Source organism: Aphis gossypii, chromosome 1 (genome assembly GCF_020184175.1).
Source record: "Aphis gossypii isolate Hap1 chromosome 1, ASM2018417v2, whole genome shotgun sequence".
Classification (NCBI taxonomy): Eukaryota; Metazoa; Arthropoda; class Insecta; order Hemiptera; family Aphididae; genus Aphis; species Aphis gossypii.
In genome coordinates, this window is record NC_065530.1 from 80,706,737 (window position 1) to 80,728,269 (window position 21,533).

Genomic DNA, 21,533 nt, shown 5'->3' on the forward strand with positions numbered 1-21,533 from the left:
GATAAATCGTTATCGTTATTCGTTACATGATTTTGTAAACATTTAAAATTCAGACGCTCATAACATTTTTTCCTATAATGACGCTTCGAGTTTTCTCTAACTTTTTGAAGCAAATATTAATATTGAATTTTTAACCTTAAATATAATTATAAAAAGTTTATGAATTTTCAACCATTAAATTACTTGCAAATTTTCTCGATTTTAACAATTTTCGTAAAAAATTGAACTTTAGAAGCTTATAAAAAATTTTGTGACACGATTTTTGATTTTTTTTTTTTTAACTGCTATAAGAACAACTTATAAGAAACCTTGTAGTAATTTTTCAAGTTTTTTTAATCATTCAAAATTAAAAAAGTTTAAATTATTGGTCACCGAGAATTTTTTTATTTTTATAGCCATCAATAAAAAAATTTGGTCACCACTGAATTATAATATAAAAAAAAATCACCATTTTAGGACCATATGATGATGCTATTAATGTAAAATATCTTTGAACTTTGAATTTAATTGACATATTATTTAATAATTTAATATTTTATTATTAGGTAGGTATTTGGCTGTTATAAATTATAGTATTATATAACTATGTTTAAATCGTAAATAAACTAGTCATAATAGGAATAAAATTAATGAGTAACACTTCTAATATTATGATGTTATTCTATTATTAACCAATAAATAATTGTTTCAAAATTGGTTTAATAAAAAGTCGTTTTTAGATACCTATTTTACTGTTTGGTTTTTTTTTGTACGATAAAAATATTCTAATTTAGGAAAATTATATTTTATTTGACCATATTATGACATATTACACTAAACGTGCTATACATTCGTACTAAAATGGATACAGCTGATGAAGATTCAGAAGAAGTCGTTAATTCATTTAATGAAAACAATTCTCGTTACACTCATGAAAGACAAAATATAAATATAATAGAATTCAGCCGACCTTCGTACTGCATTAAATGTAAAATTATGACCGGCCACAATACTCCACCTCGTTTAGTTGTGATAAAAAATGGACGTCCTGCAATGTCGTCTTTTTGTTGGATATGTAGGTCAAGAAAGATACGATTCGTATCGTACAGACTTTATCGAGAATATACTGGAAGAAAGTTGTGTATTTTTGTTTATGTATATAGATGACGGATGTATTTTTATAATGTATATATACTATGTAGGAATAATTAAGATATTTATATAATTTTCAAACATATAGGATTATGGTTAAGAAAGGAAGACAAATAAAGAAGAGTAAATATAATAGAAGACGTCTTTAAAAATAAATTTTTAATTTGAAAAAATTATGCTGAAGCCTGAATTGATGGTAGTGTTTAAAGAAAAATTGAAACCCAATAAAGGCATATTAATTCTCTGCAAGTACAATTTCCATCATAATAAATAAATATTAACAAGAATCTACTTGGATGTTTTATGCTTTATTTTAATACCAATAAAATAATATGCTACTTATTATTTGTAAATTTGTTTATTTTGTAGGGGAGTAGTTTATCCTGCCACTAGGACCATCTCTATCAATTTCCAGATGACCCGACTCCTAGTGCTTCTAAGTCTCTTTTACTGTATTTTACCTCCTCAATTTTGGTCTTTCCGGGGGTCTTTTTCTTACAAGACTATTTTCCGACACCAATCTTAATCAAAAGGGTATTAGTCATTAGTTTGTATAGTTATTAATTTGTATCATAATGCAAGTTAACATACGATGATGATGATTATAATAATAATGTAATTAAAAGATTTTTATTTTATCGTTACCAGTAGACTGTAGTGAAGAAAATACTACTACGTTTTTAAGGGAACGTGGTTTATTAGACACTGTAGAAAAAACATTACCATACCCATAACCACGATCGTGGGGGTGATTTTCGTCTTGTTCTTTGGTGTAAAAAAAAGGGTATCAAACCTCGACAATTATATACAACAGGGAAATATGTTTTTTCCCATATTATATTCATACAAAATATATGTAATAAATGCAATATTCATTAGTCATAGGGCCGACGAAAGCTATGGGCAACGTGGGTGACTTCTCAGGACGCTAGTAAGTAAGGAGCGCCAAACTGAAAATTATTTTAATTTAATTTATCTTTTGATACGCATAAACGATAGGTAAACGAATAAAATTATCAATAATTTACACAATTTGAAATATGCACTATCTAATATACATGTAATTGAAGATACTTACTAGTTTTAGTTTAAAAATAATGTTTGAAATTGAACCACCATTCACCCCCTTTGTAGTTTGTACGTGCAAAAGAGTCGTGACTGGTTTACCGATAATATTTACGTACCTATTGTCGTATTTACGATTACTATTTATTATCTAAACATTTATAAATAAAATCATTACTGGATAGCAGACGATAACATGCTACTTGCTATATAAATAATATAATACAATTAATACAATATAGTCACTCGCGTTGTACCTATAGTTGATATTTTTTTGACAGAATTTATTTTGATACCGCTATATTTTGTGGCTGTAAGAAAGAACATTAACAAACAAAAATCGAATAAACAATGTTTGCGAAGGATGGTCGGATGGTAGTCGATTTTCAAGCTTAGAAACTATATATAATTGACAATTGTTGAAATTCAATAATTCAATCAAATTGGTTTAATTTAGATTTAACAAACATCGACAACGACATTTTAGGCATTAATTAATACAGTTGATGAGACGAAAATACCTAGATCAATGTGAAGTGTGAACTGCAGGGTACGACTATATTGGACCACCACAAATATAAATATTGCAATAATAGCAGTGGAGATATTCCTTATTGTTTATATAGTACCTATTGCTAATTAGTAATTTTATTAGAAAAGTGTGATACATGTAATTATGTTTAACTGTATTTTGTTAATATTTTATAAATGGACTACAGTCTCTAACAACATTTCAATATATTTGTGCTTGCTTAATATACCTATAAAAATGATGATTTTTATAAATTAGGATATTTTGGTTTGGATATTTAGTTCGTGATTTTCTCGCCATTTACCCTCATTTAATACCTATTGTTTTTTCTGAATTTTCCATAGGCATTTAAGTTTTGAGTATTGTATTAAGTTTTATAGGTACCAAGGTACCTACTAACCAGGTAGGTCGCATATTGTGCATTATTTTTAATGAAATTCATAATTACTTATATACCTTATACCTATATATGGCTATACATATAAGTTACGAATTTTCCAATTATAATTTATCGACATTGGTCAGAAGCACAGATTTAAATGCCAATCATTCACTTAAATATAGTCCGTGGAACATGGGTAGTAAAGTTCAAATAATTCTATCTACAGCCGTGTTTGATTGACGTGATGAAAGGTGAAACATTCGAAGATCTTAGATTCTGCCACCAATCACCATCCAAGACCATCCTATCATATAATTATTGTATAGCCGTATAGGTAATGTATATCATGATCTAGGGGTGGAAATGATGGATCATATTCAGTTTTTGTATTTCACTATTTTCGTGTGAGACATACACAGACATAGTATGTATCAATTTACCTAGTTTTTAATTAATTTTTTTATATCTTTTAGTAGGTAACAAAATATTATATTTTCGTTGAATAATATGAAATTTCCCTTTTCTAAATATCTTTTTTAAGTGGTGCTAAGAATATATCAACACTGTAAACTGTATCGCGTAATCATTATTTTGGCATTATCAACTTTCGGCATCGGCATTTTCTCTATTTCGTCCGAGAGCAACTTAATACTTATTTACAGTATTGACTATTGACTGTACTATATACATAATCCTCCAAGCAAATAAGTTCTTTATTTCTGTTACAAGTTTTCACAATTAGAGTAAAATTAAATACAAAATACAAATTGTGATTCATTTTTAATCTAGTACTTTTTATTTTGAATTATTTACTTTTAATTGAAAAAGATCTATTCTTACACAAACACTGATCCTTGGTGTAATGATGACATGTTAACCAACGACGCATTGTTGGTACTAGCATTATTAGTTAAAAATTCTTCACTTGACCATCTTAAATGGACCGCGATTTTGCATTGGTTCCAAAATCAACTATCTGGATGTAGCTCTTCATTGTTATCATCACATCAGTCGATGGAACAACGTCCATACTTTGGCCAACGGGACGGTCACATTAGAGATGCATTACTCGAAAAAGAACTGGATTGGTTGGCCAAGGAAGACCGTGGCAAAAGATTACGTGTCGATAGACAGACATTTCACAAGTTATTGTCAAAATTACATCCATATATGGCTAAAGTTAAAAATGGACTAAAAGTTAGTGCTGCTAGGCGTTTGACAGCAACTCTTAGATTTCTAGGTACCAGCTCTACACTACAAGAAATTAAGATTGACACCCACATATCACCTCAAATGTTAGCAAAGATCATTGTAGAAACTTGTGATTGTATTATAGAAGCACTCAAAGACTACATTAAGGTATTTTACATTTTTATTCATATCTTATACCTATACTAAATATATGTATATTTAACTTTTCCCTTATTTTAAAAAGTTCAGCATTATTATATGTTTAGAAATTGCAGGCCAGTCTCCTTATGTTTTTTTATTATACTTATATTATTTAATTATTACTTCCAGCCATTAGATATTCTTAATAATTCTCATTACCAAATCACAGTAAGGTGTTAGTTAATGCAAGCAATTAGGTATTGACATATATTTACTATTTTTACTATATATTTAATTAAATTTCTACTACTCTTTTAGAAATGCTTTTCTTCATAGATAAACAAATGATTATTTTAATATTTTTAATTATCAAGTTCACCTATAAAACTTACAAAATAGATACTCTAATCAACTTCGGTTATAATACTATAAGTTAGACCATATACCTAATACACCAAAAATCTTATTTTTAAAATATAGATGTATAAATAACATTACCTACTCTTATTTAATTTCATTATCCTTTAAAAAAAACAGCCTATTCAACAATATTCATTGTTTAAGTTACTAAACTTTAGAGTTAAACCTATTCAACTTCAAACATTAATATAATCTAGGAGAAGTTGATATTGTTGATTGAGTCAAATGTTTAGTGTATTATTTTTCCTCTCGCAAGCTTTTAGTTCTAATTTAGTATAGTATATTATAATGGTTTTTTATAAAGCATTATGCTTAAATATTATTTTTCTATTTACATTGTATGTTATTCCTAGTTAAATTATTAAAATATATATTAAAGATGATATTGAATTGAGTTAGTTTAGTGTGGTCAATATTTATTATTAAGTCAAGTTATAACTTAAAAAGTTCCCAAATAATGTATTTAAACCTAAAAATTTTAAATGAATATAGAAATTAGAAACAATATACCTAATTCGTTAAAAACAAATTAATTATTTATTTTGATCATCAACAAGGTCACATTTAGTTCATCTCCTTATGTATTAATATATACTACCTACTAAATCTCTTATTACTTACTGTTAATTTAATAATTATATGTTTATATCTACTTACTAAATTATTAAATTAAGAATATAAATTAATAAATATTTATGACTCGACCCATTCATTTTGACCATTGACGACTGCTGCGATCACTATCTTATAATGTCAAGTAATATCGACTGTGTTGGTAGTTTGTGATGTCAACAGATGGCCAAAATGAATGGGATGGGTTATAGTTAATTTGTAATTTTAAATACCTATTCACTGCAAAACTAATAAATTATAAAGCATATAAGTAAATTTTAAGTTTTTATTTTTAAAAAATCTATAATTTTGATTTATCTTCTTTTGCTGGAGGTTTACTAACAACTGCCAAGTAACAGAATGCTCCACACTTTGGTACAGGTTGTGCAGCTAAAAAAGCTCCTCCATCAGGTGATTGCCTATATAACATAGGCTTTTCTGTATCCTCGCTGGACAAATCACATTCCCAAGCACCAGCTCCTTTTTTCCCGTCCTTTCCACCGGCATTAGGTGCACTGCCAGTTAGCAGGTATGCTAAATTATTAAGCGGCAATGATGGTGGGTATTGGTTAAAAGGTGCTTTGAGTGTACCCTCTTGTACGGTCATTACTAGCTGAAACATGAAGTCATTGCGGATCTTCATTTCAGCAACCGTCTTGTTACTTGCTAATAGTTTATGCACCCAACGGTTTACACAGTGTTTTTCTTCACAAAAATGATACAATTCACAATAATTATATTACAAATCATATATTAATCAGTCCAATAAATCTTTAAATTCCAAATGTAATCAGTATATACTTACCCTGAGCTGATTTTAAATTTTGCATAGAAGTCTTTAATAGGAACAAATTGTAGTTCATATCATAGTTAAGTTCAGCTGAATCTCCTTTTTTTGCCATGATTTGTATAGTTAAAATAAAAATAAATAATTTTAAATAATTGTTGTGTTATAATTTTTGACAGTTTTTATAATGTTACTATGTTTTATTAGATTGTTTAAAAATTATTTTTCTAATATTTTTGCATAGAGCTAAACCATATGTTAAAACTATATATTTATGATTTTAATAATTTTATTATGAACCAACAAATTAATATGATTTATTTATTTTTAGTGTCCTCAAACAGAAGAAGAATGGATGCTAGTGTCAACAACTTTTGAACGTACTACAAGGTTTCCATCATGCTTAGGTGCGGCATGTGCACGTCATATTGAACTTCGCAAAGCATCCAAAGCAGATTCTGATTATCTTAATGAACGTCGTCGACCCAGTGTCTTACTATCAGCCGTAGTGGATTCCAACTATGAGTTCCTTTTAGTAGATACATGCCCAAGTGGGCATCTTTCTGAAGATAATCCACCAAATACAATTTTAGAACGCAAATTGAGAATGACAAAGTTACCATGTCAACTTAATTCTAATCAATTACCTTACGTATTTGTAGCTGATGAATGCTTTAAACTTCAAGAAAATTTTATGGTACCCTACAGAGCAGTGAATGATAAAGGTGGTGATGCTAATAAACTATTTAATAGACAATTAGTCAGAGCCAATCAAAGGGCTGCCAAAACTCTAGCCATTATGGCATGGAGGTTTGGTGTACTGCAAACACCTGTTAATTTAGAAGCAAAAAAAGTACAAATCATCGTTAAAGCTTGCTGTTATCTTCATAATTTCTTTAAACGCGAAAGTGCTTATTATATAGACAGTAATATGGAAGCTGTTATCAAAGCAGATATGGCTCCAATTGTGTGGGGTCCAAATACTACAGTCATACCCCACATCAATAATTGTGATAGTGACCCACAATATGTAAGGGATAATTTTTCAAAATATTTATATACACTATCTAAACACCAAACACGTGTCTGTAAATAATTAATATTTTTAAAACCTTTCAGTTGATTTTTTTAGTTAATTTGTCTAATTAGTATTAAATATAGTACTGATTATTTTATACTAGTCTATTTGAAATTTTACAATTAGTAAAATTATCAAATTTAAAACTATTTTTTGTGTAATATAGATATACTAGATGTATACTGTTGAAGCCTTGTCATAATAAAAATCACTGAATTTAGGTTGGTTCAAAATTAAAATAATAAATAAATAACTATATGAGAAAATAACAATTTAAAACTGTTTATAATATTATCATTAGTATTGTATATTTAATTCACTTTTTTTGCACAATTACGAATATAACACTAAGTTTTAATGACTGAGATTACTAACTGGTTATATATAGCAGGTCTTCCATAATCCATACTTGCCAATTTTTAAACTTGTTTGTACTAATTATACACTTAATGTTATTATGTATTTTTATTTATTTATTTATTTTTATTTTTACCAAAAAATGTACCAATATTAATTACAGGGTGTGTTGTTTTGAACAGTATAATACAATATGTTTATGCGAGTAACTACTATTTCATTTAATCTATTCAAATGTGATAAAAATAATTTAAAATCGAGTTATTATCACGTTTTAATATATTACATAACCTATCCCTGTATTTAATTTTAAACATAAATTCTGGAAATTAATAAAAAGTGGGGTAAATAAAGTTAAATGCCTAAATGTGTACTTCTAGCATAATATAATTAGCTTAATATGCTATATCATATTCTTTTTTATACAAATGGAAATTAAATTAAATTAAATACATTCTGTTAAAGAACATTTATCACCATCTAATATATTTATATATTTTTTTAGTAATATTTTAATATTGAATACAACTTTTTTTTTAATTAAAAATGTAAATTACAAGCTAGACAAGATAAATTAATAAAAATCATTTTTAAATGTCAGTTTTCATGTTTAAATAGTTAAAAATGTCTGTCTACATTGGTTCCTTTTTTAAAATTATTAATTTAAAAAATATTTAACATGGTAATAATGATGTTTAAATAATAAATATACCAATTGAGGTTAAGAATATTTTTGATATTTTGATTTATATTCAATAAAAATTAAATATGTTTTGGAAAATTTACTATTAATAACAAAACTATTCTCAGAATCCTTTAAGATAGAAGATATTGCAAAAAATTAATTTGTTTGTAGATTGTGAACTACTACATTGGTTCATTATATTTTTTTAATATTTCTTTTATTTAAGACTATATTTTTTGATGTTGTGATTTTATTATGTTTGTGGGCCTTGTGATTTAATCTAATATAATTTTATTTTACTAAGACTATGTTTTGTAACAAAAAAAAAAAAATATATACAATTATTTAGTTTTTATGTGTTGATGTAGTCATGCTTTTTATTAGATTAAAAATATATATGGATATAAAATATAATAATAATGTACAATCAATTGTTTCTTGTAATTTAATAATTTATTTTTTCATTATACTAAGAAATGATTTGTCTCTTCTCTTTTAAAACTGCCCTTGAATATAGGTATCTGGTATATGCTATTTTCAAAGTGAATAAATGTATGTATTATTTATTAAGATTTTGTATTTTTAATATACTACAAAATATTAAAGAGATTATAAATACTAATCATTTTTTGATTAATCAATTAATCTTGCCTCAATAAACAGATATATTAAATATTATCTTTACGTTTTGAGTGGAATGATGAATTTTTTTGATTTTATTATAAGTTTTTTTTTGTTGGATGAGTGCACAATAAGTTGTTGGTAAAATGCTACAATTTCCAAAAATGAGTCTGGTTTTGGATAGAAAATTGGATTCAGTTAGTACTTCAAAAGTCAAAATTCCTAATATTTTTTTAACAATTAGGATGGAGTTTTTTTTAAGAAAACCTGAATTTATTTATATAACTCAAAAACGATTAACTGTAGATGCTTGATTTTTTTACCAAATATTTATATTGGGTATTGTTTTTTATTTAAAATATTTTGAAAATATTTCAACTTTTTTTGAGCTATTTATAGGCATAAGAAATTTCCAATTTTATTTTTAGTTTTTTTTATATAAATGTTTAAAAATCATTTGATGGGTAGAATGCTTCAAAATTGAATTCAACTTTCCTCATGTGTTGTTAATTTATTTATAGAAATATAGGCTGATAGTCTGTTTCTGCTCTAAAACATCAGAATCAAGTTTTTTTTTTAATATTACATTGATAACATTGAATTTAAACGACAGATTTATGATGACCCACTCGACTCGTAATCTACAGCAGAGCAGTAATATGATACTAACTTTCCTTTTATTTATTATTATTATCATTTCATTAGTTAAAAAAACAACTATATCTACCATTAAAATTGGCATTTAACTTGTTAACTCTTTATTGATAATGTATAATTATAACAATATTAGGTATTGAAATACTCAAGAACCAGGCTTTAGCATCCGATCGTTCAAAGTACAGCTAACAAAATATTAAGATACGGCCCAGAATGAATAGACTTGGTTTTAGTTTAATTGAATTGTTAAGTATGCATACCATAATAATTGCATGTAGGTATACTAGAAACATTGTGGTAAACTAAGTACTCACACATTATCTAAGCAACTTGAGTATCAAGAGTCAATAGACAATGAATACCTACCATTCAAATGAACATATTTTATTTTGTTATCTTAGTTCATTCAAAAAAAGTGATAATATTATAATATAGTATTATTGTCTCATGACATGTATAATATGTAATCATACTTAAAATCCTAATTATAAATTAAATTAAATCTCTAATTTTTATATTTATGTATTTAAGTATTTAAGTATAAATTAAATGTTAGAAATATTCTAATGTATAGAGATCTATCACATTTTAATTGGACGGAATAGTTACAAAAATGGTAAATTTAAAAATAACTATAAAATTCATTTGTCTCCTTCGGTAAACAAGAATGGTTTTGGGTCTTCGACAATCTGTAGATAATCAACTTTTACTGGATTTGAACACATTGGACAATTTTCACCTGCCTCTAATAATCTAAATAAAAAACACATCAATGAAATACATTATGTTTAAAATTATAATAACTAGCTTTCCCTATCATAATTTATTTATTTACCCAACAAATTCATTATATAATGCAGGAAATCGACAATTTGGACAGAATGTAAGATTATTTTTAGTAATGTGCCATCCCTAAAACAATACAAAAAATAATAAAAATTTTTATTTTGTTTATTTTAGTATTTATACTTACAGATGCTATACAAAAAGGTATAGTACTTTTGCAGTTTGTACAATTAAGATTTGTCAAGAGTAAGTCAAGACCACAATATGGACACGGTTCTGTTTTCGTTATGATCTCGTCCAATTGAGAACCAGCTCTTGGAGATTTTCTAATAACACTCTCAATTTTTTTTCGATACTTTTCATCAATCTATAATAAACATTAATGTTTGAAAATTTTATTCACAATATTATAATATTCACAAAAACCAAAATTACCTGATGTCTGTAATCAGATTTCATTAAAATAGTTGCAAATTTAAATGCACTTTCCTTCATGTTTGATCGGTAACATTCAATGACAGTTGAGGTTAAAATTTGTACAGCATCTAAATATAAAGACCATTTAAGCATAATAAGGAGTTCTGGCGAATCATTGTTTTCTATGCCAATTATTTCTAGTACTTGAATAAATTATGAAATTCAGTTTATGCAATGCGTCAAACACTTTTTACCTATCAATTTAAACTGTGGGAAACAAGTCTAACAAAATAATAATAATTAATAGACATACGTGAAGGAAACCGATCGATATTTTCTGAAACTCTTATCAATAATGGAGCTGCCTTGCTATGATTGTCTAAACGGACATATACTCGCACCAGTATGTATGAATGGAGAAGTGCTAAATTAGCAGTCATCTCATTGCTCACTTTTAATTGATTGTTACGTAATTCACAGATTGTATTATATAAAACATCGTGGGCTTGCCTATAATTACCTGTAAAATTTTATTCATTGTTAATAACCAAATATAGCAAACAAAATTAAAATTATACTACAAAACATTGATATTTTAATATTATTAAATAATAATTTAGTATTGAAAAGAAAAAAATTAATTTTCAATATTAAATTTTGAAAAAAAATATTACCTTTAACTTGTTCATTATTTGCTAAAATAATAGCCACTTTTGCAGCTTCTTTATATCGACTTCTAGCCATGTGGAGTCTGAATAAAAATTTTGGATTCTAAAATATATTACATGATCTAATGTTATTGAACCCATCAAAATAATTAAATTTACTTATGAAAATAAAAAATATTGTTATTGTTTTTGATTTGTATTTTATGTGTACAAATGTAAAATGTATTACCCTCGCATGATCATCAATTTCACCCAACAATAACTTTATAAATTCATCATCAATAGAATTATTTTTCGCTGCGGCAACTACTTCAATAGCTAATGATAAGATGTCATCATTAGTTGGATTAGCTTTACTACCTTCAATTAGATTTTTAAGAGCCTAAAAATGATTCAAAATTATTGTTATTATTTTTTATGACATTGTATTATTTTATTGTATAAATATACTTTTTGATAGTTTTTGGCATGAAAATAATATTTCCCTGCTAGAGCCGCCTTGTTTTGAGTTTCATAATACTTAGCAAGGCTGCAAAACTCTGGGATAGACACTTCCTCATCTTCATCTAACAAAACGTCACCATACAATTCTAAATGATTATGATCACATGCTAACCTAAAAGCGTCAGTAAAACAATGTGACATTGTTAAAAATCGAATTGCTAGTAAAATTTCATTGTTTTTTTGAAAATATCTGAAAAAAAATAATATTTTATTTTCGTTTAATAAATTAAAATGAATGATAAAGCAACAAAGATTTTATTAACAAAACATTAAAATAATAATACTTAAGCTAAATCTAATTTAAATTACCTGGCAACCATTTTGGAACCTTCAGTACTGCGATGTTCTTGAACTACTGTAATAGCATGCTGTGGATCATCCAACTTATCTAAATCCATTCTAATAACATTTTCATAGTCATGAGCTGCATTATAACCATGTAATGCTTGCTTATAATTTCCCATTGCTTCCATAGCCTATTATACAATATTGTAGATTAATATATGGAAAAAATTTAACATTTAAACTTATACCTTGGCATATTGAGCGTGGATTTTGGTCGAAGTAATATAAGAAGCATATTCACCTACTTTAGTCCAATTTTTTAAACGAATATAACAAGAAGCTGCTTGGTCCCAATTTTCAATCCTTTCATATAAATCAGCTGCATCACTTAATTTCTATGTAAAATATATTTGTGTAAGGTAAATGGCAACGAAAATAATCATATAACATTCTTATACCTTTGTATTTTCTAGTAACTCTGCACATTCATTCAATAATTTTTTTGATCCAATTTCCAAAGCTAAATTTATACCCATTTTAGTGTTACCATGTTTGATCAAACATCTAGCTATTCCTTCACGGCAATATCTTATATGATCAGTATCAGTATCTGATTTAAGACCTTGTTCATATTGTAACAAAGCTTCATGAGCTTTACCACTAAAAAGTTATAATTAGTAAAAATAAGTTCAGTAAAATTCAATTGGTACGAACATTAATTCAAGCTGTTGACCATATTTAAAAGAAATGTAAGGCATTCTTTCAGGAGCCAGTGTCTTGGCAAGATCTAAAGCAACGTCCCATTGTAATAAATCTTGTCTCATTACTAACGCTTGAATTGGGTTAGATGATTCCAAAAATAATTTCTAAAACCAATTATTTCATAATAATATACATCACAGAATAATTTGCATTTATTTATACTTGAGCTTTATCAAACTGTTTCATATACATAGCCAAATGACCAGCGAATAAATTTTTGTCTTCTATATATTTTATTAGTTCTAATGACCAGACCATTGAAACATCCCCGAGATTAGTGTATACTTGAAGAGCTTAAAATAAAATAATTAAATTGAACAATCAACAACTAAAAAAAATAAAAATTATATTTTTATCTTACCAGTCTCAATATCAAAATAATGAAGACATGCCATACCCAATTTTTCCCAATATTCTTTTTTATTTAATAACTGACAAGTCTTCCAAGCATCACTAATCCTAATAAGAGCTAATTGTTTGTCTAAATCTTGTTCTAACCTTTCGGTTGGATGACTTAGTGTAGTAGCTGCTGGTCGCATTAATAACGCTGTATGTGTAGACAATATAATAGTATTTAATTTTCCAGTAGAAGTCTCCAAAGTTAAATCACCATGAGATAAAAATAGTGGTATTTGACGTTCAGGTAATTTTGTAATGCCAATATAACGTATTTCACTACCTAAGCATATATTAATAATTAAAAAAAATAATAAGATAAGAATTATAAATGCTTTGTTGTACCATTTATTGAGTCGCGTATATATACAAATGTTAATGCTGATTTATCACTATACGCTATTAATACGTGTTTTTCAGATGGCCAAAGGTCCCACAATACAGAACTAACTGAAGTTGGAAAATCTTTTATAGGTATTATATTTTCTGAAACCTAAAAACAAACAATACCATTAAAATGTATTATATTAATCTATCCATTTTAAATATAATTAACATACAGGCATATATAAATATGCTTCATTTTTTGCATCGACTATTACACATCTTATACCTTCTTGATTAGGATAAAGATTAACAATACCAGAATGATGTTTATAAGTGAAAGCTTCATTCCAGTCTTCGAGATGAAAATAATGAATATTACCAGCCTATAAAAATATTTACATTGGTTACCTTTTTTTAAAAAAAAAAATATATTATACAATAATATATAATAAAAATAATACAATAAGTAATATATGTATATATATATGAAAGATTTACAAGGTTTGATGGATTTAATGAAAAGCCCTGTAACACTACTTTAACTTGATTGGATTTTTTTAGCAAATTAATTGTTTTTAATAATTTGCTTAGAAGAAGGTCTTGTGATCAATTTATTACGCTTTAAGCAAAGGAAGAGGATTATCAGAGAAGATAAATTTGGTATCAGCGAATTTCAGTGAGCTGAGGTGTTGGAATTTTTATAGTCAGTAGAAACAAGTACATAGATACTAAGAATTTTGAGATCATTATGAAGAGTTTATTTGCCTATATAAATTAAAATTATAGCTATGTAATATCTTTTTCAGGTTTGGAAAACTAAAAAGTATCTTTATATATAAATGAAGGATGGAATCAACGTGCAGCCAAAACTACTGAACTGATTTATTTAAAATTATCAGTAAATGTACTTATTACTACTATGTATAGGCGCACTAAGAAAAGATTTTTTGAAATTCATATTTTAAAGGGTAAAAAAAGCATAAAATAGTTCATTTTTAATGGTGACTAGACATGGCTACCCAAATTTCCCCTTCCATATCGCCTCCACTGCACAAAACAGAGTTAATCTAATGGCATTATTTAATATTTAATTTTTCACGGGCAATGTCAGGTGGGATCAGCTAATTTTAATATATATTGATATTATAATTATAATTTATGAAATTTCTTCAATGTTACAAAATATTAATATACATAGCATGTATTTTTAAAATATTTAATTATTATTCATCATTATTATTATAATTATTTATTACATTTTTACCTCAGTACTGTAAATGAGAAAAACATTAGTTAAATATTGATTATTGATATTCCTTCCTTTATCTGAAGGAAACATTTTTGATACACTATCATTGACAGTTTTTGAAATAATAGAGTCAATCTAAATCAAACAAGAATCAAATTGCTCATTAGTTATTACATATATATGATTATAATCAAGGCTCGTAAATTCATGATCTAAAAAATGTCTAAATAACTAATAAGTATGCTTTTATGCACTAAAACCCTCTAAATATGAAAATAAAACTTAACATACTTAACCATGGTACCTCGAAATGGATTTCTATATCATCTATTAAATACGACTTAGTAAGATAGATATAAATAAATTATGTAGGTAAATACATGAACTTACGAGCTCTGATTATAATACACACAAACTATATAATAAATGGTATATAATGTTATCATCAACAATTAAAAAAAATATGTATAAATAAAATATTATCTTATTCTCTTTCTTAGGAATAAGGATTAATTTTAAACATCCTATTGTTGAATATAAGACATCAGTTGTTATAATAAGTAATATTAATTATTATGATATATACATTAGTTTTTCTTTTTAATTAATAATCATTAAGTTACAAAATTAATGTTAAACACATTTATACTTTATAAATGTAATACTTTGATAAACTTACTGTATGAATTTGAAGTCTCCCTTCAAATAAAACTGATACAAATTCAGCATTTATGCAAACATTTTTTACAGTGCCTAAATATTCACGATCGCCAAGTAAAGATGTTGATAATTTGATTGGATCAGATATATTTATTTTATAATACCAAATCCTGTTATTTAAACCAACAGCTAAATGATGAGGACCAATACTTAAAAAGCTTGGTTCCATTTCTGTAGTTATAGAGACCAAATTTGGTGGTTGATTCTAAATTATAAAATAAATTATTAATAAGAATATTATAATAAGTCAATATTTTTAATATTAAGATAACTGACTTTGTCTGAATGGCAATAATGTATAGTAACTTGGTTTAAAGATGTTAAAAATGCAACACAGTTATTGTATGATGATGACAACATAGGTAAGGCTTCTAAATAAAGATAAACACCACCATCTGATGTAGTAGCAGCCAAAAGTCGCCCATCTTCGCTCCAAGAAATATGACTAAGAACATTGCCTTCGTCAACATTTAGTACTGCTGTAGTTTCTTGCAGTTTACCAATCTCATGTATTTTAATTCTAATATTAATTATTTTATTAAAGTTAAAACACAAAAATATATAACTAGAATTAAAGCTAATTACTTACGTATATTCACCACATGTAGCTACCTTTCCAGCAATTTTAGATAACCCAACATCAGATAACATTTCTTTGTGGTTTCTTATTTGAAATAGTTCCTTACCCACTTCTTTAGGATGGGTTGATATAGATATTAAGTAACCTTCACTAAAACCAATTAAAATATAGCCATCTCCGTACCAGTGATATGTAATTATTGAGCCATATTTTAAGTTAAATGCCAATTCAAATGGATTATCTGTGTCTTGTAAATCGATAAGATATAATGTTTTGTTGCTTACTAAAACACTTACCTAAACAAAGAAAAATAATTTGAAAATTTCTTTATAAAACAAAATCAAACATATCTTACTGTTTCTTCAGAATGCTTTCTATGGTCAGATTTCATTTTTGAGAATGCTATTTTAGATGGTTCACCCCTCAGTGATATAATTTTTAATGTATCTCCTTCTATGTTATTTATAGATATTGTTTGATCCTGTGATCCTAAAGCTAGTATATTATTTCGGTTCCATTCACCACATGTAATGCTCATAGTATGTTTTCCTAGTATTGGCAATCGTCTAAAATACATTGAGTAAATAGTAATAAAATTTTAAACAAACTATTAATTAATAACTATATTCTTACTTAGTAGTTGTGTAGTCATATATTGTTAGATTCCCTTTAGCTGAGGTCACAGCAACAGTTTGACTGACTTTTGACCATAATATACACGTAAGGTTATCTTTAAAAACTGGATTTATTTGTTGAGTCTTAGATGAATTAGCTTCCCACAACATAAAACTAGATGATCCATCACATATTATTCCTAATAAATCACCATCACGATCCCATGCTAAACCAGTGCATATTCTGAAATACAAAAATGTATTTATTAATTCTAAATATTCTAGTTATATAATTTAGAAGTATATTCATAATTCACAAATGATACATTAAGTAATAAACATTATAAATTGATTGAATAGAAAATACCTACCCTGAAATTTTAATTTTTTCAATTAGTTTTCCATTACGATTGTAAATTCCAATAAACTGGTCTATACTTGTTACAGCCAGGTAAGTACCACTTCCTTTTTGCCATGCTATATGTGTTTCACCAGTTCCACAGTGATTTTCAAGTTTCAATAGTTTCTGTAGATCAGGATTAGTTACATACAAACAACCATATAATTATTCATATCAAGAGAATTTTTATTTTTTAAATAATTTTTTGATAGTCATTACTCAATACTCATTAGTAGTTACCTTCATTAAAAAAATCAATTTTGATTGACTATATTATTCTGACTTCTGAAAGAATGACATTGATTTATTGTCAATTGACAATTTTACAAAAACTCGAGACCTTAATTTTTTTTAATTATTATTTATTAGTATTTAATATTTTATTATTTAAAATGTATTATATTTTTCAATTTCAACACTTATCACTATGTTATCACACGACGGTTAATGTTTCGATATGTAATGGATTTGTTTCCTGGGCAACAACTACTATAGTACCCCTCCACTCAATTGGTAGGGCAATAGCACGAATTATAAAAAAAATTAATTCGTAGGCACTATATAATAGGCAGTAGTCACCATTAAGTTGCACAGTTTTTCACTCGACGTTGGCACATGTACCTATTTTTTTAAATCTTGTTTATTAATAAATAGTCGGTACTCAGTTGCAATGCCTGGTTACATTACGAATAAGTATGATACCTGAGAGAAAATTTTTGAACAAATGTACTTTACCACTCCATATAAATTTTTCGATTTTTTTTTTTTTTTTGAACTTCCTTATATTAACTATTTAAGTACAATGATGTCATCAGTATTTGTCAGTCAGACTTAATTTTGAAATTATGAACTTTGAAAGTTAACAGTTATAAGTACCTATTTATTATAATGACTTCCTTCGCCTGCCGACTCTGGTCACCAAACTCGAGGTCATCCGGATCTCTCGTCTCTAGGCTTGGCCCCCAAATCCTCTAGACTAAAATAGCCAACTTTGGTAGGGGGAGGAGAGACCCCTTCGAGTTAGGTTCATATAGCCGGATAGCCCATAAAGGCAAGAGTATAATATCTTAGATAAGACTGTAAGAGTACCTGACCTTCGGGCAGACGGATGACCTAACAAGTAAACTTAACCTTATTAGTTAAAGTAAAACAAGTATAGTGGCTACCTTCGCCTACCGGCTCCGGTCTCACAACTCGAGGTCCACTGGACCTCAGGAAACATTACCATTTAAATTAAATTATAGTTATAATTAAATTAGTACAAGTAGTCACTCCCTTCGCCTACCTAAGTAAAAATAGCTAATCTGGTGGATCTAAATACTAACGTTATAGGTACCTAATAATAATTGAATTAGAATAGGTTACTGAACTAGAATAATTTACTTATAAATACGACTTGAGATAATATTTTATTTATTTGTTATTAGGGAAACTAGATATTAGTTACCAATACACAATTAAAATGTCATTATACTAATTCTGCGTTCTAATATAAAGTTAACCTCTCGTTTCTGAATACTAGATTTTTTTTTATTTAACATAAAAACATATTAGGTATATAATAATTTAATTAAAATGTTCAACTGGTGATCCCTTCAATTCCAATATTATAAAACAGCTCTAGAATTGGCTTTTTCTTCCGAAAGAAGGTTTTTGACTACTTATATGTCCTAGAGGGCAGAAATTACAACTCGTATTGTACAAAGTCATGTAATGACTATAATTTGAGTTTATGGAGTTTATCGTTTATGAATTTATTTATGATTATATGACATTAAGTCATAGTCATTACCTATGGACTATGGTACATATCTGCTGTATGAGTATGACTTATGACTATACTATAGTACTATGACTATAATATTGTACAAACACTACAAATATATTTAATTATTATTGTCTAGTAATTATACTGTGAAGTGTTAAAGTATTATAACATACATTTTCTTTATTAGCTGCCATTAATCTTCAGTTAACTATTTTTAAGTAATTTTCGTGAATATTTTGATAATAAAACAATAAACTTTCGTGGAACTCCAGAGTTTCATAGAATACAGTTTAAGAAACACTACTAGAATCAAACTTGATATATTTATTTGCGCCTATGGTTATGGGAATACAATTTCAATGTCTTAAACCAGTTTTTAGTAACGTAGTTCTCAACCTTTTTTTTATCCATGTCACCTTTAACCACTAGAATCAAAAGACAAAAACTGAGTCACCCTAACATCAAAATAATAAACAATCTTAGCTGTATGTTTAAAAATTATTCTGTTATTAAAAAAAAAGTACAGTATAAAAGAAAAATCATTGATATTAATATAAATATAATAAGATGAAATTTTTTTTCGCAAAAATGTATTTATTTTTAAATTGTTTTTCCTTTTCTCGTTGATATTTCGTGTCACCCCTAAGCTGGATGCCTGGATCCATGTCACCCCGGTTGAGAACCACTCTCTTATACCCTCTCAGCCGTATTTCAACAAAAATATAGGTATTAGGTAGGTATTTATTAATTTATTATCTATTTATATGATATATTATATAATTCAAGGAAGGCCAAACAGTCGATCGCGATTGACTGGTCGATTGCAGATAATTTCAAAATCGAACATGTTAGAATTTATTTTTAGGGTCATGCGTCCTGTATGTTTCTTAATAATTATAGTTATTCAATAATAAAAAAGATTTTCAGTGGAAGTCGATACTTAAAGGTGAAGTATATTTTTAGTAGATAGTGACCAAAAAAAATTTGGCCACCCCTGATGTATATTATTATGTTTCAAATTTGAAATTTCTACAAAATATATTGGTTTTATTTCATTTGTATTATTAGTTTATTATTATCGATTAACAGCTCTTATCGTACTCTACAACTACGTAACAGATCAACCCACTTTTTCTCACACATCTATCGCTAAATACGTCGGTGGACTAAAAAAAATAATTTCTCCAAGTTCACAAAAATCCAATCACCGCATCTAACCAACTGCAATCTCACCTTTTTAGTATTTAGTGTAGAAACCTGGTGTCAAAACTGGAAAATTAAAATAAACGAAAGTTTTTCTAGTATTTTTACGATTTAACACTTTCACTGTCAAAGTGTCAAATATTATTTTTTAAATTTGTTTCTTAATTACATTTAAAGATATCGTAATTCTATAACCTTACTAAACAAAAAATAATACCAAGATGAATATAAATTTACGTATTTGGTGGATGTATATAATGATATATCTTAGTCAATGAAAAAAAACTAAACTGCGTCATCTCCGCCATAGTAGTATAGCTGTATAGTTCCATACTCACAACATTATACTGACACATTATTTAAGCCACGGTCTAAGACAATTGGTTTAAACAATTATAAATGATAAAATAATCAAGTTGATTACTTGATTGAATGACGAAATCTATTTTTAAAATATTTTCTTGGTTTGGTGACAATATTTTAGCGAATTCGTTCATTGTTTTCCCTGACGAAATAAACGGTTAATGCAACAAATTATAAATGTTAAAATGTTAAACTGGTGATTAGTTTTTGAGAAGTGGATGAGTGGTAAAATGATATTCGCACTAATTACAAAACAATTTGTCCAAGTTCAAGTAAAATTAAATATGGCGATATGTGTATGTAAAAAAGAAATATAAAATAGTTAAAAATAAAGATTTAGTCTAGTAATAAATTTATAGTTTTTTAAAAATTTGAGTTAAGATAAACGGTGTGTTCCTAGCGGAGTAAATTTAAACCAGTTCATATGTTCATAAATTATTAAAATGTCTATCATTGCATGTCATATGCCTCAAAGTCAGTTGTGACACGAGAGCATAATAATTGATGAAGTCTTGCGATTTACCTATGGGCTGTGGTGTAGAACGTGGACTGTAGTAGACGTGTAGACACAAGACACAACGATGACATACCTATTTACTTAATATTTCAATACTTTCATCAGTTCTTTACACCCATGACACTTAACTCACGCAAGTACGCAAATGAATATATTATATACCATTATGGCATTATATTAAAAACTAGATAGACTAATAGTAAACTAATAAAATTCAAAATTTTGATTTTTGACTATAATATTATATTTTTAGTCGTGACTCGTGGATATGGCCAACGTTGTTCAAAATTGAATTAACAGATGGCGCGTCAACGT

At 27.1% G+C, this 21,533-nt stretch overlaps 3 protein-coding genes and 1 long non-coding RNA gene across 4 annotated transcripts; 2 read left to right on the forward strand and 2 right to left on the reverse strand.

The window, feature by feature from the left end:
- The first annotated feature begins 608 nt into the window (after nucleotides 1-608).
- On the forward strand, nucleotides 609-1,484 carry LOC114122805 (uncharacterized). Its single transcript, XR_007607012.1, has 2 exons — nucleotides 609-1,164; nucleotides 1,220-1,484. It is a non-coding gene; the product is annotated as an uncharacterized LOC114122805 (long non-coding RNA).
- Nucleotides 1,485-3,506: 2,022 nt separating this feature from the next.
- On the forward strand, nucleotides 3,507-7,797 carry LOC114122800 (uncharacterized). Its single transcript, XM_027985563.2, has 2 exons — nucleotides 3,507-4,469; nucleotides 6,593-7,797. The coding sequence occupies exons 1-2, from the start codon at nucleotides 3,981-3,983 to the stop codon at nucleotides 7,355-7,357; spliced, it is 1,254 nt and encodes a 417-aa protein (XP_027841364.1). The 5' UTR covers nucleotides 3,507-3,980; the 3' UTR covers nucleotides 7,358-7,797.
- Nucleotides 5,743-6,498, reverse strand: LOC114122801 (uncharacterized). Its single transcript, XM_027985564.2, has 2 exons — nucleotides 6,280-6,498; nucleotides 5,743-6,179 (listed from the first exon to the last, which is right to left on the reverse strand). Exons 1-2 carry the CDS (start codon nucleotides 6,374-6,376, stop codon nucleotides 5,776-5,778), a joined length of 501 nt encoding a protein of 166 aa, XP_027841365.1. The 5' UTR covers nucleotides 6,377-6,498; the 3' UTR covers nucleotides 5,743-5,775.
- A 2,433-nt stretch (nucleotides 7,798-10,230) lies between the features above and the next one.
- LOC114122775 (WD repeat-containing protein 19) lies at nucleotides 10,231-17,777 on the reverse strand. The gene is made up of 24 exons (XM_027985535.2): nucleotides 17,608-17,777; nucleotides 17,339-17,493; nucleotides 16,987-17,211; nucleotides 16,709-16,919; nucleotides 16,363-16,649; nucleotides 16,050-16,293; nucleotides 15,733-15,978; nucleotides 15,069-15,188; nucleotides 14,038-14,187; nucleotides 13,823-13,970; nucleotides 13,443-13,760; nucleotides 13,244-13,374; nucleotides 13,034-13,185; nucleotides 12,778-12,979; nucleotides 12,568-12,714; nucleotides 12,344-12,510; nucleotides 11,981-12,224; nucleotides 11,760-11,912; nucleotides 11,537-11,633; nucleotides 11,176-11,382; nucleotides 10,881-10,990; nucleotides 10,633-10,812; nucleotides 10,495-10,571; nucleotides 10,231-10,412 (listed from the first exon to the last, which is right to left on the reverse strand). The coding sequence occupies exons 1-24, from the start codon at nucleotides 17,611-17,613 to the stop codon at nucleotides 10,301-10,303; spliced, it is 4,089 nt and encodes a 1,362-aa protein (XP_027841336.1). The 5' UTR covers nucleotides 17,614-17,777; the 3' UTR covers nucleotides 10,231-10,300.
- Nucleotides 17,778-21,533: the final 3,756 nt, after the last annotated feature.

What these genes read in the sequence shown, in the direction of transcription:
- LOC114122800 (XM_027985563.2), top strand. Translation starts at nt 3,981, where the DNA reads ATGTTAACCAACGACGCATTGTTGGTACTAGCATTATTAGTTAAAAAT. An exon ending in CACTCAAAGACTACATTAAG is followed by an intron (nt 4,470 to 6,592) that starts GTATTTTACATT and finishes ATTTATTTTTAG; the next exon opens with TGTCCTCAAACAGAAGAAGA.
- LOC114122801 (XM_027985564.2), bottom strand. Translation starts at nt 6,376, where the DNA reads ATGGCAAAAAAAGGAGATTCAGCTGAACTTAACTATGATATGAACTAC. An exon ending in AAATTTAAAATCAGCTCAGG is followed by an intron (nt 6,180 to 6,279) that starts GTAAGTATATAC and finishes ATTTTTGTGAAG; the next exon opens with AAAAACACTGTGTAAACCGT.
- LOC114122775 (XM_027985535.2), bottom strand. An exon ending in GCTACATGTGGTGAATATAC is followed by an intron (nt 16,294 to 16,362) that starts GTAAGTAATTAG and finishes AATTAATATTAG; the next exon opens with AATTAAAATACATGAGATTG. An exon ending in AACAGTTTGATAAAGCTCAA is followed by an intron (nt 13,186 to 13,243) that starts GTATAAATAAAT and finishes AATTGGTTTTAG; the next exon opens with AAATTATTTTTGGAATCATC.